The sequence below is a fragment of the Acinonyx jubatus genome, chromosome E4 (assembly GCF_027475565.1).
Source record: "Acinonyx jubatus isolate Ajub_Pintada_27869175 chromosome E4, VMU_Ajub_asm_v1.0, whole genome shotgun sequence".
NCBI lineage: Eukaryota > Metazoa > Chordata > Mammalia > Carnivora > Felidae > Acinonyx > Acinonyx jubatus.
The window spans coordinates 59,344,061-59,360,856 of record NC_069395.1 but is presented as its reverse complement, the minus strand read 5'-3'; the positions used below and the strand labels follow the sequence as shown (position 1 = coordinate 59,360,856).

The 16,796-nt window shown below is 35.8% G+C and overlaps 1 protein-coding gene across 1 annotated transcript in view; it reads right to left on the bottom strand.

Annotated features, from left to right (window-relative positions):
• Positions 1-16,796, bottom strand: part of FMN2 (formin 2) — a 393,129-nt gene that overhangs the window by 67,924 nt on the left and 308,409 nt on the right. Inside the window, exon 16 of the mRNA XM_027046367.2 lies at positions 5,309-5,360. Coding sequence (XP_026902168.2) covers positions 5,309-5,360 — 52 coding nt within the window. The remainder of the gene's footprint in view (positions 1-5,308; positions 5,361-16,796) is intronic.

Sequence of the window (16,796 nt, the reverse complement as noted above, 5' to 3'; positions counted from 1 at the left end):
AGAAACTGTAAACACCTGAGGCCTTGGGTTCCCAAGAAGTTTACACTGGTAGAAAGAGCATTTGGTGATTACTGCCAGAGGTGGGAATGGGGTGGTTTACAAAATGGTCAAAGCCTCATAGCTGGGAAGGAGACCCAAGACTCTAGAATCTGGGTCAAATCCACCATTCCCTCAGCTGTGGGAGAGGAGCCAGCCAGCTTGGCTTAATTGAAACCCCTTCATCACATCAGGAAGAAATGCTTCTGCCTACTCACATACACAGTTCTAGGAAAAGCAGTGAACTCAGCTGAGGCTGGTGTTCTTCCAGATTGCCAGGCATATGTGTGATTTTATTTTAAACATAGCATCCTAAAAGCTGCCCCTGGGTTAGAATAGCTATTGTTCAGCAAATGACTGGTCAGAGATTGTGCTGAAGCTCTTAGTGCCAGGCAGGCTTATATCATTTGCTGATGGATCTGTATGCATCCTGGGGAATGTTTCCAAGTCTGCTCCACATCCTGGTCTGATGGCTCATGAGTAAGTGCAGCCTAGTAAACTTATGCACAGCCTTTCCAAACCCTAGGGTAGACTGTGATCCCGGAAGAATACTTCTTCTCTGGTTCTTTCTGTGAAACTTCTGATTGCTTGACCATTTTGCTCCTTGAATCCTGGAGCTGTGACTGCCCTCTTAACTGCTTTACACTAAGACCTCCATTGTTTTCAACAAACATTTAGGCATGGAATTCTCCTCTGTTCCAAAAAAAGGTAAGTCCTCTCAGACAGACCTGCAGACCTCTGGGTAGGATGTCCGTGTCTCTGCACAAGAGCTAAAACTAGAGGTGTGGCAGTGGCCCACTTGTCCCAAAGTGAGACTTTTGCTCTACAAGCAGGAACTGGATGGCCCCTAGTCTCCTTGGCTTGCACTTCTTGGTGTATGTAGAACCCTTACCCTAATAATAAGCTGGGACAAAAAATTGGGGGCCAAATATTCTTAATCTGCCACTTCTGGGGGAGAGCTTATACCCTGCAAAAGGGGCCTGGGTTGAGGACGGGAGCCCCCTTGTCTTGACACCATAGTCTAGAATAGAACTTCTGTAGTAAGCTGCAGCTGGTGGGATGAGTAGTGCTGGCAGTCTGCTGATAAAGGGTGAAATAACAAACAGAGTGGGAGCGAGACGAGGGCACCTGCCTGGGTTAGAGCTTCGAGAGTAGTTTCCATAAGATATAATTGATGTGTGGCTCAAATGTCACAGATCTAGTAGACTGTTTCGAATGAATGATGCTCCATTTGCTGGGTGCCCTTAGAACATTTCCTAATAACGCCAAATGATTGTTTTACATAATTTTCTCCAGCTAAATGTTTGTTTGTTGGGAAGAGAGTTCATTCTAGAAGTCAGTCTCCTAAGCTCAAGAATTTTGTTAAATACAAGAGGATTTAAAAAATCTATATCAGGGGCACCTGGGTGGCTCAGTCGGTTAAGCGTCCGACTTTGGCTCAGTTCATGATCTCATGGCTTGTGAGTTCAAGCCCCGTGTCGGGCTCTGTGCTGAGAGCTCGAAGCCTGGGGCCTGCTTCTGATTCGGTCTCCCTATCTCTCTACTCCTCTCCTGTTCACGCTCTGTCTCTCCCTCTCTCAAAAATAAATAAACATTAAAAAAATTAAAAAAAAAATCTATATGAGGCAGGGGCTCTATACATAACTCATTTAATTATTTTGAAATATCTCCACCCACTTACCCACTTATCTACATATTATTTCTCTTATTTCAGGTAAGGACAAAGATGTAAAGTTATGGTAAATCCTTGAAGTCACAGTGCCAGAAGGATGGAGCAAGTGCGGATACACGTGATACCAAAATCTTGTTCCATGACCATGCGAAGCTGCCCAGTGTCTGATCCAATGGAGACAGTGAATCAAACAAATAAATATATGGCCTAAGTCTGAAATCTGTCTGTTTCTATTACTACCACTAAACTTTTTCTAATCTCTAATTAAGATAATAACGTGAATACAATATAGCAATTGACATCTGATCATTGGCTAAAATCTTGGCATCTGGCAAATATTAACTAAATTCTCACCTACAGAGTGGGTACTGTTATCCTGGGGTTATAGTATTGGCCTGAAATCACAGAGCTAACACATGAAAGGCAGGATTTGGTCTCCAAGGTCATCAGGCCCGGGTTACACTGCCTTCCTGAATAGAATTACTATTAATTGCTGACCTGGTCACGTAAGACTGCTACAAAAATCTTTATTTATTTCTTTGAGAAATGTTTCATATGATTATTTTTATTTTCGAATTTCAGAATTGTTTAATTATAAAAGATGGCTCTTTGACTAACAATTTGGTCATTAGGCAGTTTTTCTTCCGTGCATCTAACTGAAATTTCTGTTTGTCATAATTTAAGGACTTGACTTTTTTTTTTAATTCCAGTATAGTTGGTATACAATGTTATGTTAGTTTCTCTGTACACTATGGTGATTCAACAGTCCTTTTATTTTTGTTAAAATTTTATTGAGGATTTTTGCATCTAGGTTCATCAGACATATGGGTCTCTAATTCTCTTTTCTTGTGTCTTTATCTAGTATTGGCATAAGGGTAATGCTGGCCTCATAGAATCAACTTGGATGCTTTCCTTCCTCTTCAATTTTTGAAACGGTTTGAGAAGAATAGGTATTAACTCTCCTTTAAATGTTTGGTTGATGTTTGGTAGAATTCACCTGTGAAGCCATCCGGTCCTGAACTTTTGTTCATTGAAAGTTTTTTGATTATTGATTCAATTTTGTTGCTGGTAATTAGTCTGTTCAAATTTTCTACTTCTTCCTGCTTCAGTTTTGGTAGTTTATATGGTTCTGGAATTTATCCATTTATTCTAGTTTGTCCAATTTGTTGGCATATAATTTTCAGTAATACTCTCTTACAATTCTTTGTATTTCTATGGTATCAGTTATTATTTCTCCTTTAATTTCTGATTTTGTTGTTTCAAATCCCCCCCTTTCTGTTTCTGTTGATGAGTCTGCTAAAGGTTTATAAATTTTATCTTTTCAAAGAACAAGCTCCTGCTTTCATTGAGCTGTTCTATTGTTGTTGTTGTTGTTTTACTTTCTATTTAATTTATTTCTACTCTAATCACCACTATTTCCTTCTTTCTACTGGTTTGGGTTTTGTTTGCTCTTTTTTAGCTCCTTTAGATGTAAGATTAGGTTGGTTGATATTTTTCTTGCTTCTTGAAGTGGGCATGTATTGCTCTAAACTTACCTCTTAGACCAGCTTTTGCCCCATTGTGTATTCATTTTCATTTGTTTTCATGTACTTTTTAATTTTTTTCTTTTATTTCCTGGATGACCCTTTCATTGTTTAGTAGCATGTTATTTAACCTCCATGTATTTGTGGTTTTTCCAGATTTTTTCTTGTGGTTCATTTCTACTTTCATATTGTTACGGTCAGAAAATACGCAATTTATGACTTCAATGTTTTTGAATTTGTGGAGACTTGTTTTGTGACCTAATATGTGATCTATTCTGGAGAATGTTCCATGTGCACTTGGAAAGAATGTATATTCTGCAGTTTTAGGATGGAATATTCTGAATATATCTGTTAGATCCAGTTGGTGCAAGATGTCTTTCAAAGCCACTGTTTCCTTATTGATTTTGTTTGAGTGATCTGTCCATTGTCGTAACTGGGGCGTTAATGTCCTCTACTATTATTGAACTACTATCAATTACTTCCTTTATGTTTGTCATTGGTTGCTTTATGTTATTTGGGTGCTATCATGTTGGGTGCATACATATTTACAATTATTATTTTCTTGTTGTATTTCCCCCTTTATTATTACATATTGTCCTTCTTTTCTCTCCTGTTACAGTCTTTGTTTTAAAGTCTATTTTGTCCAGTAGAAGTATTGCTACCCTGGCTTTCTTTTCACTTCTATTGCATGATAAGTACTTTTTTACCCCTTCATTTTCAATTTGTCTTTAGGTCTGAAATGGGTCTTGCTTTTTTAACCATTCTGTCACCCTATGTCTTTTGATTAGAGTGTTTAGTCCTTTTATATTCAAAGTAATTATTGACAGATAATTTCAAAGTAGTCATTGGTAGATTTATTAATTTTTATATGAATATTTTTGGGTTGTAGAATGAATCATCTGAGTTTCCATTATTTCTTATGGGGAAATTTGTTTTGATATACAAGTGCTTTGGATTACAAGCATGTTTCTGGAATGAATTATGTTCACAAACAAAGGTTTTACTGTACTTTTAAGATGTGAATAACATTTAGCAGCACCTGGGTGGCTCAGTTGGTTAAGCATCTGATTTTGTCTCAGGTCATGATCTCATGGTTTGTGAGTTCAAGGCCCACATTGGGCTCTGTGCTGACAGCTCAGAGTCTGCTCCAGATTCTGTCTCCCTCTCTCTCTCTGCCCCTCTCCTGCGCTCGCTCTCTCTCTCCCTCAAAAATAAACAAACACTAAAAAATAAAAAAAAGGATGTGATTAACATTTAAATCAGTAGACTTGGAGAAAGCAGGTTATCCTCCATAATGTGGATGGGCCTAATTCAATCAGTCGAAGGTCTTAAGAAAAGTGGCTACCCTAGTACGAAGACATTCTGGAATTCTGTCTCCAAAATGCTCTCAGACTCAAGGTTATAACATTAACTACTACCAGTAATTACCACTCTGTTATGGGCCAATTCCTTAATCTCTCTCTCTCTCTCTCTCCCTGCACACACATTGCGCACACACGCACACACACACACACACACACACACACACACACACACACCCCTGTCTGTTTTCTGGAAAACACTGACTAATACAGAGAGAAAAGAGAAAAGGGGAAAATTGAGGCACAGAAGCCAAGATATTTGTGAGCTACTTTTCTATGCTTACTCACTCATGATTCTGAAATCTCCATTCTGAAAGTAAAAGTTTATGCACAGGAAGTTCCCAACTTCCTACTTAGGCTCTACATTTTAACGTGGAAACTCAATAGTTTTCTATAATGAACTCTTACCTTCTTTCTTGAAACAGGTTCCTGCTATCTTCCTTTCTCTTGTACTTCCACAGTCCTAAATCTCATTCAAAGAAAGTGCTAAGCTATTCACAATAATTTGATACTTAACAGATTCATACAGAAACTAGAGTACAAAAAATAAAATTCTGAAATTCAATCATATTCAGGTAAACTATTACTTTCTTTTTCTCTTATGCTTGAAAATAAAAACTGAGCTAATAATTGGTTCCTTGAGATAAAAACATACTAAGTATTTAATAAACTTATTCTGAAAAGAAATTTTTATATCAAAGGAAGTAATTTCTCACCATTTATGAGTCTCTGTCAGTGAATTCTCCTCTGCCTCTTGGTCAATTTTAGCTGCAAATGCAAAAATAGAAAAAGGAAAGAGATAAATGATAGTTACGCTATCTTAAGCAAAATACGATCCAAAAAATATGAAATATATTTTAATTCATTACTAATTGTTAATTCTAATATATTCCTGAAAGTTTATTTTAAATCGATTAATATGATTAAGTAGATTACATTTAATTTTCTTTACCTATGTATCAACACATAAATATATGTAAATTAAAATTTTTAAATTCTAAGTAATTCCCTTTTTTCTAAGTTAATTTCTTTAAGTCAGTCACATTAACCTGAGAAAACAAAACAGTGGCTAATTTCATAATCACATTAAATGTGTTTGTCACATTAATTTGTTTAAATTAGGATTTTAATGCCAATAATTACTTGAAAATAATTCTCTCAAGCAAAGGTAGAAAAACCAAGTCAAGAAACTAAATAGAAATGGTTGTGACCTTCTTGACTAGTGCTCTCCATACCAGACCACAAATGAACAGATACACAGATTATTTCTACAGAAGTACAGGATGAGATACTAATATTTTCTACGAATGAAAGTAGGGAGGCAATAGTGTACTCACTTATTTGCTAGCATTTTTGTCTAAACACAAATGGTAGACTGACAAACCCAAAGATCAAATTTGAGAAGGTGATTATATCATTATTTGAAATTATTTGAAAAAACATAGGAACTTCATTACATAAAACATGTGTGGCAGTGACTTTTACATTTTTCGACCAGCAAGCATGATGTATTACTCTACATACACGCACGTGCACACACGCTGAACCTAAAGTTTAAAAAATACTCTTCATGTGATGCTAATATTTTTAGACTATTCTACTAGAATAGTGCAGTTTAGTGTAGTGTAGTGTAGTTTCAAAGTGTAGTTGTCACCCCTAAGTTGATTTCATGCATCACTAATGGTTGTCACACACACTTTGAAAATCACTAAGCAACAGGACAAAAAGTTAAAAAAATCAGTTAAAAGAAAAACCCCTAGAACTAGTGAAAGAAGTTGTCTTTTGGGTCACACTTGTGACCATCTGGAGAAATGAGGAGAAAAGTGGAGGAGGGCGAGTTGATTATAAAAAATTGGAACTGTGCATGAAATCAAACCCATGGTCACTTGAGAATTGTCAAAGTGTCTCTATCACTACTTAAAACACAATAATCCAGCTTGGGCTGGTTAATGTTTTACAACCTCAAGATAGTGTTTGTTCAAAGGTCTGTACAGTATCTTTAAAGCCATAATTCAGGGGCATGCTGCCACTCTTGGCCAAGATTGTCGAATTTAGCAGGGATCATTTGACCTGGCAGCAGAGAGCATTGTTTTCTCCTTTACATTTTTATACTTTAGATTGTTTACATGAACTTACAGGTCAATTGTTAGCCATATTAAAAAATAGAATAAATGCTCCATGATTTTACTTTGAAAAGGTTCCAACATGAATACATTGTCTTATAAAATCTGCTCTGGGCTGCCTAGCTTAAAAACGGTGTGCTTCAAGAAGCAATTCTAGAATAATATAGAGTATAAGGGAAAACAAAAAAGTAGCACAATGCGTGCCATTTTCAGAAAGGACATTCTTCCAATTGCCCTCATATGTATATATATATTTTTTTCCTTTTTTAAAAAATACAGAGATTGAGAGTGAGGTTGGAAGAAAATTTCTGGATTATGTTAGAAGAATCAAGTAAACTTCTTATGAAATTTAAAACATGCTGGAATGAGTGCGAGAGATCTGTGTTCTATTCCTGATTCTACCATTAAAATTAGCTATGTAATCTTAGGCAAATAGATTAATCTGTTGACATATATAAAATATTTAACATAGTGCCTCCAATAATTAGCAGGGACTAAATAAATGTTCTTTGAAAATGTTGGATTTTAAGCTCTTGAAATTTGTCAGGTGATATATAATTATCTTTAATTGAATACATCAGAAGCTATTTTATTAGGTTTCAACTTATATGGAGATAAAGAAAGCACATAGTTACAGCTTTTCAAAAAGTATAAGCCCCTAAATTGTGGTGAGTAGAGTGAAGTGAGTTTCATATGTTCATAATGATTCCTTTTGATGTGTACTAAAACAGTTCTTGCTTCACTGCATGAGCGAGTTTGGCTTAAAAAAAAAAACACACTCTAATTCAATGTGGCAAAAGATTGCATCTTACCAAGGGAACTAAACATAAAAACAGACCCTCCTCCCAAACCTAATAGCTGTATTACAATCATAAAACCAAATTGGAAGAGCGGAGAATACTTAAAAATGCTCTATAATCCATTATCTTTACATGATTTTGAAGCTAAGAGGATTTGTGTATTCAGAGTGTAATCAGCTTTGATAAACAGTCAAATGAGAGATCAAAGCAAGTGCATTAGAGTACACATTTCAACTCTTGATGTAGAGTCAACAATTCAGTGAACTAGACAGATTTTCCTTTGTATGGCAATCTTAGACACAAAAACTTTCTGAAAAGTTGGGGTGTAATTCAGTTTTCTGGGAACAGTGAAACACCATTTTCCAACAAGCTGCTTGTATAAACACTCCATCAACATTTTGCTGTTGTGATTCTTTGAAACACACTTACGATGTTAACTTAGTGACACACGCAGCATTCTGTTTCTTTAGTTAATGAGTATGAAATCTACCAAAGTAAAATAAAATGTAATGAAGTTAGAGAAAATTAGGATATCTTTTAGCAACAAAATAAGAATAACACTGCCATTCATGTAGGAGGTATTCAAGCTAGTCCCATCCAGGGACCGAAATCTTAAAGACTGTGTTTTTCCATCTGAGTAGAAGCTTCTGACAGGCAGTGGCCATCTGTGTTATATAAATAACTTTTATAGTAAAAGCTGAAGGTGACATAGAAATAAGATTATTTTCTATAAACCATTTCAACATCTTATTGCTAATTATTTCATTCCCTGAGCTATATTTTCAAAAATACAAATACTGTTTTTAGTTCATTTCTAATGGCACAGATGGCTTTGTGACTAGTTTTGAATGCCAATGTTACTTTTAGCACCAGTTTCCTATATATTTACAACATACTGTCAATATACCTTTATCAATTAAGTATGCAAATTTTTCTTGATAAGAGTTATAAAAGGCTCCAATTTTCTATTTAAAGGATGACTGAGTTTCCAATTCTTTGTTTTTAACTTTAAAAAACAATTGGTTTTGAGAGTGAAAGAGAGAGTGCATGATCTGGGAGGGGCAGACAGAAAGGGAGACACAGAATTCGAAGCAGTCTCCGGGTTCTGAGCTGTCAGCACAGAGCCCGACGCGGGGCTCAAATTCATGAACTGTGAGATCATGACCTGAGCCGAAGTCAGATGCTCAACCGACTGAGCCACTCAGGGACCCCAAATTTTCCCATTCTTTATAGCACATAGCTTATTTCTTTTTTTCATATGTCAAATGAGAATGGTGGCCTTCTAGTCATTCATGATAATGGTAACTACAGAAAAGTTTTAAAAAAGCATTAAAATAGGCAAACAGGTCCATGGCTTGGTTTAGAGTGACCTTCATATTGTCACCCAATCACCTGAGGCTCCCTGTACCTCTATTGCCAGGAAGCCTTGACCACCTTTGATGGAGGAATTGGCGTGACTCCTAATGGACACCACCAACCCAGGGCACCCTTGGCCTCAGATCCCTAGGACATGCCCTCTCCCACATGGTGCATGAAAGAGTTACAGTTCCTTGGCAAGGTTCTTACTACTCAAACTCATTTTCATATCTCATCAGGGTCAGTGTTTCGGTTTAGGACATGACATTCAGAATCAGGCAGACCTATGCATAAATTCTATACCAGTCACTAAGTTGTGTTAGATTTTAATAACCTTACTAATCACATGGGTTTAGTAACTTTTCTTTATCATTATAACAGGGTAATAATTTCCTTATTATGCATAAAATAATGTGTAAACCACCTGCTGCATAGGTAATAATTTTTCTGTCTTTCTTTTCCTCTCCACATTACCGTGACTATATAAAAAAAAAAGGACTTGGATACGTTACTTTCAAAATGTAAAAATTTCTCCATTGGAGGAGCACCAAATATCTTCTTAATCCTTCTACATAGAACCCAGATTCAGAATGAGGTTTATATATTGCTAAAATAAGAGTGCCTCCTTATAACAATATAAAGAAGTTATGGGCCAAGACCTATCACAGGAGGCTCAAACACTTTTACAAAAAACAAAAAATAACTCTATATTTAATATCTTTTCTTGTTTTTTATTTCTACTTAATTTGTATGTGTTGTTGTTTTCACAGGCTCCTAATACTTAGAGTATAAGCAGAGGCTAACAGTTTCTCAGTCCTTTTTGTGGAGGTATGGTAGTAAATAAAATCGCTGTATGGGGGAAAACAGTACCTTTTGTAAATTTAGGGAAAAACTACAGAAATTCAAAAGATAAGATATTTTCAAAGTTTGCAATATTCCTCTAAAGCATGCATGTTTTACTCTAATATACTACGGGTAACCATTCCTATCTTGATGTCTGGGTTCCACAGCCAAGAAAATGTTCTGAGACTGGATGTACTGGGAACAGAGTTTAAAGTGGGGAGAAGAAAATCAGAATGGTGAAATAAAACAATCAATCCTGTACTGATACTAGAAGGAAGAAAATGTACAATGTAGTTTAAGAAGGAAGGCAAAATAAAAAGTGGTTTGTACTGACACAATCTCCAGAGAATATTAGTAACTCACAGACCTAAAATCGAAACATGTAGAAACGAATGGACCTTATGTGAGCTGATCAATCAACTGTGCACTTCAGGGGCAAACTGGGTATTAGATATTCATAAAACTATTGCAACTCTTGTAGGGATGGTTTCCCCTTGCCCCCCAAATCTCAAAAGCTAGAAATTTGTAATTTGAGGCAGACAAAGCTTGTGGTTAAAACCATGTAATAAAAGAAACACTGAACTTTTTAGGAGGCAGTCTTTATTTATTTAGTTGGTTAGTTTCACCTCCCCCCTACTTATTTATTTTAAGGCTAGGGCATAAGATTACCTTTCAGGTCCAATTCTGCCAGAGACCATTGGCATTGACATTCCTATGTCCCTAAACACGAAACTACTTAAAAAAAATGTTTCAGTGACTCTGTTTGAGCACTTTGGCATTCAGTGATCTCTTCTCCAACAGCATTAATACTTCCTCCCCCAAATCTCTGCTTCCACAAATATTTTCTGGTGTTTGTTGTCCTACTAAGTTACTATTTTGACCCAGTGATTAGTGTCTGTAGTCACTTGTCTGGCTCCAGACTCTTTTGCAATGTTAAATATTTCTGCTGAACTTGTTCCAAATGACTCTGAGTAAGCAGAGGCACGGAACGGACGCCCTTTCTGATCTGGAGCTTTGGTGAGGGAATACCACATATTCCCAGGTAATTGGAGACAGAGTTGCATTTGAGTAATATCAGATGGAAGGCAACTTAGAACGCTTTCATCTGCTTGTCTAGGCTCTAAATCTTTTTGCTATTTTTCCTTTTATTTAAAGTGTTAACTAGTTTTTGTTTATAATTAGCTATGAATGTGCATTTCAGTTGCTTTTAAGTGCAGCCAGTATGGGTTATTTTTTAGACAGATGCAGTGCCTTTCTTTTGAGTCATTTAAAGTTGTCATTTAATTGTCGATATATTACTTTGGTTTTGAGATTTTTGAGACACTGATCCTTTTGACAATGAGCTGAAAGTCAAGTAAATTTAGGCAGCTTATATAGGTCAGACAGTGAATGAATATCAGAACTTCTTTCCTCAGATAGCAAAGGAAATAACGAACGCTCAATGCCTTCCTTCCTTGATGTTGCAAATTGTTCTTAGGATAATAAAACAAATGCTGCGGAATACTCCTGAGAGGAAGAAAGCAAATTATCTACAGAGTATAAAGTTTACAACTTGGCCTTTGCAATAATTCACAGCCAACTTTGAGTTAATACTGAGGGTTATTCCTACTTTGTGCATAAAAGTACATACCATTTGTGTCCCTAGAAATATGAGTGTATAAACATAATGAATAGGTGATTGCTGTAAAAATTCAAGAAACAAACACACTATAGTAAATGATGTATAGTTCAAAAATTTGATATATGTGGCTTCTGGCCAAACCTAAAATATAAGAAAGCCGTGTGCTATTATCACCCAGTCTCATGTAGTTATTGAAGTGGTCCTTAGTGAAATTCCTTTCTAAATCTTCTTCTTAAACCCAAAGTGAAAACGACATGGGAAAGCATAATGTTCATGTATGAGTTTCACATTCTGTGAACAATACAGTAGAAAAAGAGTTATTGACTTCCAACGGAAACATTGCTTATAGCACCCAATTTTAAAAATAAAATTATAGACAAAGCCAACATAGCATTCTACCTATATTCTAAGTAAATCTCTCATAAGCTTTCAGTAATCAGCATTAAAAAAAGACACATCTGGCGCAAATTCTCTTTTTTTTCTTTTTCAAGTAGCAAATACCTTGAAGAGGATGAATCAGGCATACCTTTTTACTAATTACAAGCTGAACTTAAATTAGGATCCTTCAGATAACACAAAAATTTCTATGAGCCTTTAACTAAAAATATGCAAATGCATGTCTCAAGACTGAGCTTTCCATATTAACTGCAATACCAATTAATTCTAATTTGTACATTCAAAATACAAGACACAAAACCACTTAAACTAAAAAGGTGAAAACCAGAAAATCTTTCTTTATGTATTTTCTCTTCCTCCGAACTTTACTTGCCAACACAATGCACAAATTATGAATTACCATAGGAAGGCTAGGGCATTCCAATCTTAGAAACAAAAGTCACATGATTTAATGTTACAATATTTCAACCAAACTTTGAGCAACAGATACATTTTGGGTACTTTGTTAGGGGCTAATAGGTGGACAACTATTAAGAAAATGTTAGACGAGCAGAGAGACCCATTAATAATCATGCATATAAACATTACAGAGATAGTTCAATGGGAATGTTAATACAGATAATGGCATTACTATTCTAAGTATTTTTTTAAAGTTTATTTATTTGAGAGAGAGTGCACGTGAGTGGGGGAGACAGAGGTAGAGACAGAGGGGTAGAGAGAGGAAGAGACAGAATCTCAAGCAGGCTCCACACTGACAGGGGGCTTGAATCCATGAAGTGAGATCATGACCTAAGTCAAAATCAAGAGTTGGATGCTTAATCGATGGAGCACCTCTAATTCTTTGCATATAATAACCTACAATAATAAAGCCCTATAAGAAAAGCCCTACAATTATTCCCATTTTGCAAGAAGGAAATTAGTGGTTAAATAACTTGTACAACATATAAGAAATACTAAGAGAAAGAGACAGGATTCAAATGCACACGGTCTGATCCCAGAGCCACACTGTCAATTCAGTCATGAGCAAAATTAAGTGAAACATTTACCTATTGAGAGAGATGTTAATAAGGAAAACAGAGAGGCAAAATGCTGAACTGTGACAAATGACTGATGAACAAACATCAGTCAAATGAAAAAGTAGAGAACTAAAGAGGACACTTAAACAACAAACATCAAGCAAAAAGGTGCAAAGACATAAATGCCTCATAGTCCAGGATGTCAAGGAAGGAAGGATATAACATAGAAAAGATGGGAAATATAATGAAAAATAATTGTCCAAAAAGCTGTAGATAGAAGCAAGTTCAGCCTCTTATGCTGTGATATCATAACAAATGAGGCAAAGGAGGCTTTAACCTTATTCACTTTAAATCAATGGAAAGAGATGTCTACCTCTGGACTTAACAAGAACCCAACTTACCTCCTACTGTAATCAACCAGAAAACTGGATAAAATATATGAAACAATAGTCTTCATATATTTGACAACTGGCAGCACAAAGCTCTCATCTATGAAAGAAGGTAGACAAACTAGCTGAACCCTAAAATCTTCCTGGATTTCTGTCTAAAGGCAATTTCCAGACTGTGGGCCCTGGAAGGAGAACCCAAATAAGCCAGTCAGTCTCCCTAAGTTGAGGAAGTACAGTTAGGAGTTTGGGGAGTCTGAAGTAGGTAAAAGTTAAGGGGCTGAGAGTCAGAGAGGAAACAGCCTTACAGAAAAGAAGGCCACAAAACTGTACTGAATCTCTTTGGCTTTTTGCTGAGTATCAGGTGGCACATGTATAGAGTGAAGCTCTATATGTCAAAGAAAGAATTCAGGAGCTATAAACTGAATAATTCCCAGAGCTCATACAGGACCTAGAGGTGTTCGAAATCTGGAGTTACAGTGGGGAACTGTTGTTGACCACCTGGGTCAGGACAGCTATTGGAGACCCCCATGTGTGTGCAGGGGAGGTAGGACAGGGTCACACCTTGTAGTAGGATTGAATTATCACTGGTGTGAAGGATACTCTAGACTAGCCTCAGCAAAGCATAAAAACATGCCTTAAAGGGCCAAACTGAGACACAAGTAATTTAAACTGTCCACACAAAGCCAGATGTTCCTTAAAATAATACACAAAATCCAGACAGTCAATGACCATAACAATGCCTAGGATATAATAAAAAATTACTAGACCAAGTATCAGAAAATATGATCAATTACCAGAAGATAAATCAGTCAATAGAAACAGAACCAGGAATGTCAAGAGAACTAGCAAATAAAACTAAAGCATTAAAATTAAAGTAGCTATTATAACTATGCTCAAATGGATGTGTCAGTCTGTTCAGACTGCTGTAACAGACTGGAAGCTTAAACAACATTCATTTGTCACAGTTCTGGAGGCTGGAAGTCTGAGACCAGAGTGCCAACACAATAGGTTTCCAGTGAGAGCCTTATTACTGGTTTACAGACAAACAACTTCTTGGTGCAGTTTCACATGGTGCAGAACAGAGAAAGAAGCAAACTCTCTCATGTCTTTTCCTATAAGGGCATTAGTCCTATTTATGAGGACTCTACCTTCATGAACATAATCACCTCTTAAAACCCCACCTCTTAATACCAACACATTGAGTTCCAATATATGAATTTTGGAGGACACAAATATCTAGTATATAATAATTAAAGATACAAAAGAAAGAACCAAGTGGAACTTGTAGAGAGAAAAAATAACAGTATCTGAAATGAAAAATTCAATTGAATTAAAAATGAAAATTCACTTAAAATGAAAATGACATGAGATCAGATATTTCAGAAGTGAAGAACAATGAACTTGAAATCATAACAACAGGATCTATTCCAACTGAAGCATATAGAAGAAAAGATTGAAAAAACTAACCAAGACTTAAGAACCTTGGGACAATAGTAGATAGTATAGCATATGTGAAATGGGGATAATGGAAGAAAAGGAGAGAGCCAGGGCAGAAAAGTAACTAAATGTGTAATGGCCAAATGTTTTACAAATCTGATAAAAACTATAAATTTCCAGATGTAAGAGGTCAGTTGACTACAAGCAATAAAAATATACATATACAAAAATGCACATTAATATCTAAATCCTAAAAATCAACAATAAACACAGAAGGTTAAAACAGCCACAAGTGGGAGAAAATACATTGTATATCAAGGAACAAAAATTAAAATTATTAAAGACTTTATGCGAGGCAGAATAATGGCTTTCCAAAGATGTTTACATTTTAATCTTCACAGTCTATGAATATGTTATGTTACATGTCAAGGGGGAATTGCAGTTGTAGATGGAATTAATGTCAATAATGAGAAAAGTCATCCTGTATTATCTAGATTGGCCCAAAGTAACCACAAAGCACTTAGAAATGAAAGAGAGAGGGAAGAAAGTCAGTGTCAAAGCGATACAGCATGAAAAAATTTTACCAGACATTCCTGACTTTAAAGATGCAAGGAAAGCCAGAGTCAAGGAATAGGGGAAACCACCAGAATTTTAAAAACACAAGGAAGGGGCGCCCGGGTGGCTCAGTCGGTTAAGTGGCCAAATTCAGCTCAGGTCATGATCTCACGGTTTATGAGTTTGAGCCCCACGTCGGGCTCTGTGCTGACAGCCTGGAGCCTGGAGCCTGCTTCGGATTCTGTGTCCCCTTCTCTCTCTGTTCCTCCCCTGCTTTCACTCTGTCATTCTCTCAAAAATAAATAAAAATTAAAAAATTAAAAAAATATATTTTGAAAAAGACAAGGAACGAGATTCTACCTTAGAGTCTCCAGAAGGAACAAAGTTCTGCTGACACCATAATTTTAACCCAAAAGATCTGTTTGGATTTATGATCTCCAGAAACATAAATTTGTGTTGTTTTAAGTCAACAAAGTTGTGGTAATTTTTTATAGCAACTATAGGAAACTAATATAAATTTCTCATCAGAAATTATGCAAGCAGAAAACAAGAGAAAAATATCCTGATGTGTGGCAAGAAACAAACAAAAACAAAAACAAAAACAAAAAATCCTATTAATTTACAATTCTATATCCACTGAAAATATTTATCAAATATGGGGAAAAATAAACAAATAAATAAATAAAATAAACAAACAAATACAAAAATTGTCAAGCAATCAAATGCTAAAAGGTTTGGCACTGGCAGACCTACAGAATAAGAAATGTTAAAGGAAGTTATTCAGTTAGAAGGAAAATGACACCAGATGGAAATTTTGATGTATACAAATGACTGAAAAGAACTAGAAATGCTAAATATGGGGAAGAATATGAGATATTTTTTCCTTTATACATTTCTTTGAAAGACAATTGACTGTTAAAAGTAAAAGTACAAACAATATATTGTTTCAGTTATGATTGATATGAAAGGAAAAATATGGCAACAACAACACAAAGAACAGGAGGGACACTGGAAATATACTGCTTAAAGCTCTCAGATTACATTTCAAATTGAATAAAATTATATGAAGGTACACTGATAAATTAAAAAGATATAATGTAAACCCTAGAAAAAACAGTAAAAAGAGAAAACAAAAAGATAAAGCTAATAAGCCAATGATAGAAATAAAATGAAATATCCAACTAATCCTTAAGAAGGCAGGGAAAGAGATAAAAAGGAAAACAACATGACAGACAAAAGACAAATATAAAGACAGTGAATGAAATGCAACCATATAGATTGTTATATTAAATGTAAGTGGCTTAAATACCTGATTAAAATGTGAGGGTTTTCAAATTGACTAGAAAACTTTTAGCTACATGCACTCTCAAAAAATCCCACCTAAGGGGCGCCTGGGTGGCGCAGTCGGTTGAGCGTCCGACTTCAGCCAGGTCACGATCTCACGGTCCGTGAGTTCGAGCCCCGCGTCGGGCTCTGGGCTGATGGCTCGGAGCCTGGAGCCTGTTTCCGATTCTGTGTCTCCCTCTCTCTCTGCCCCTCCCCCGTTCATGCTCTGTCTCTCACTGTCCCAAAAATAAATAAAAAACGTTGAAAAAAAAATTTAAAAAAAAATCCCACCTAAAATATTAATATACACTTTAGTTAAAAGTAAAAAGAAGAAATATAAAA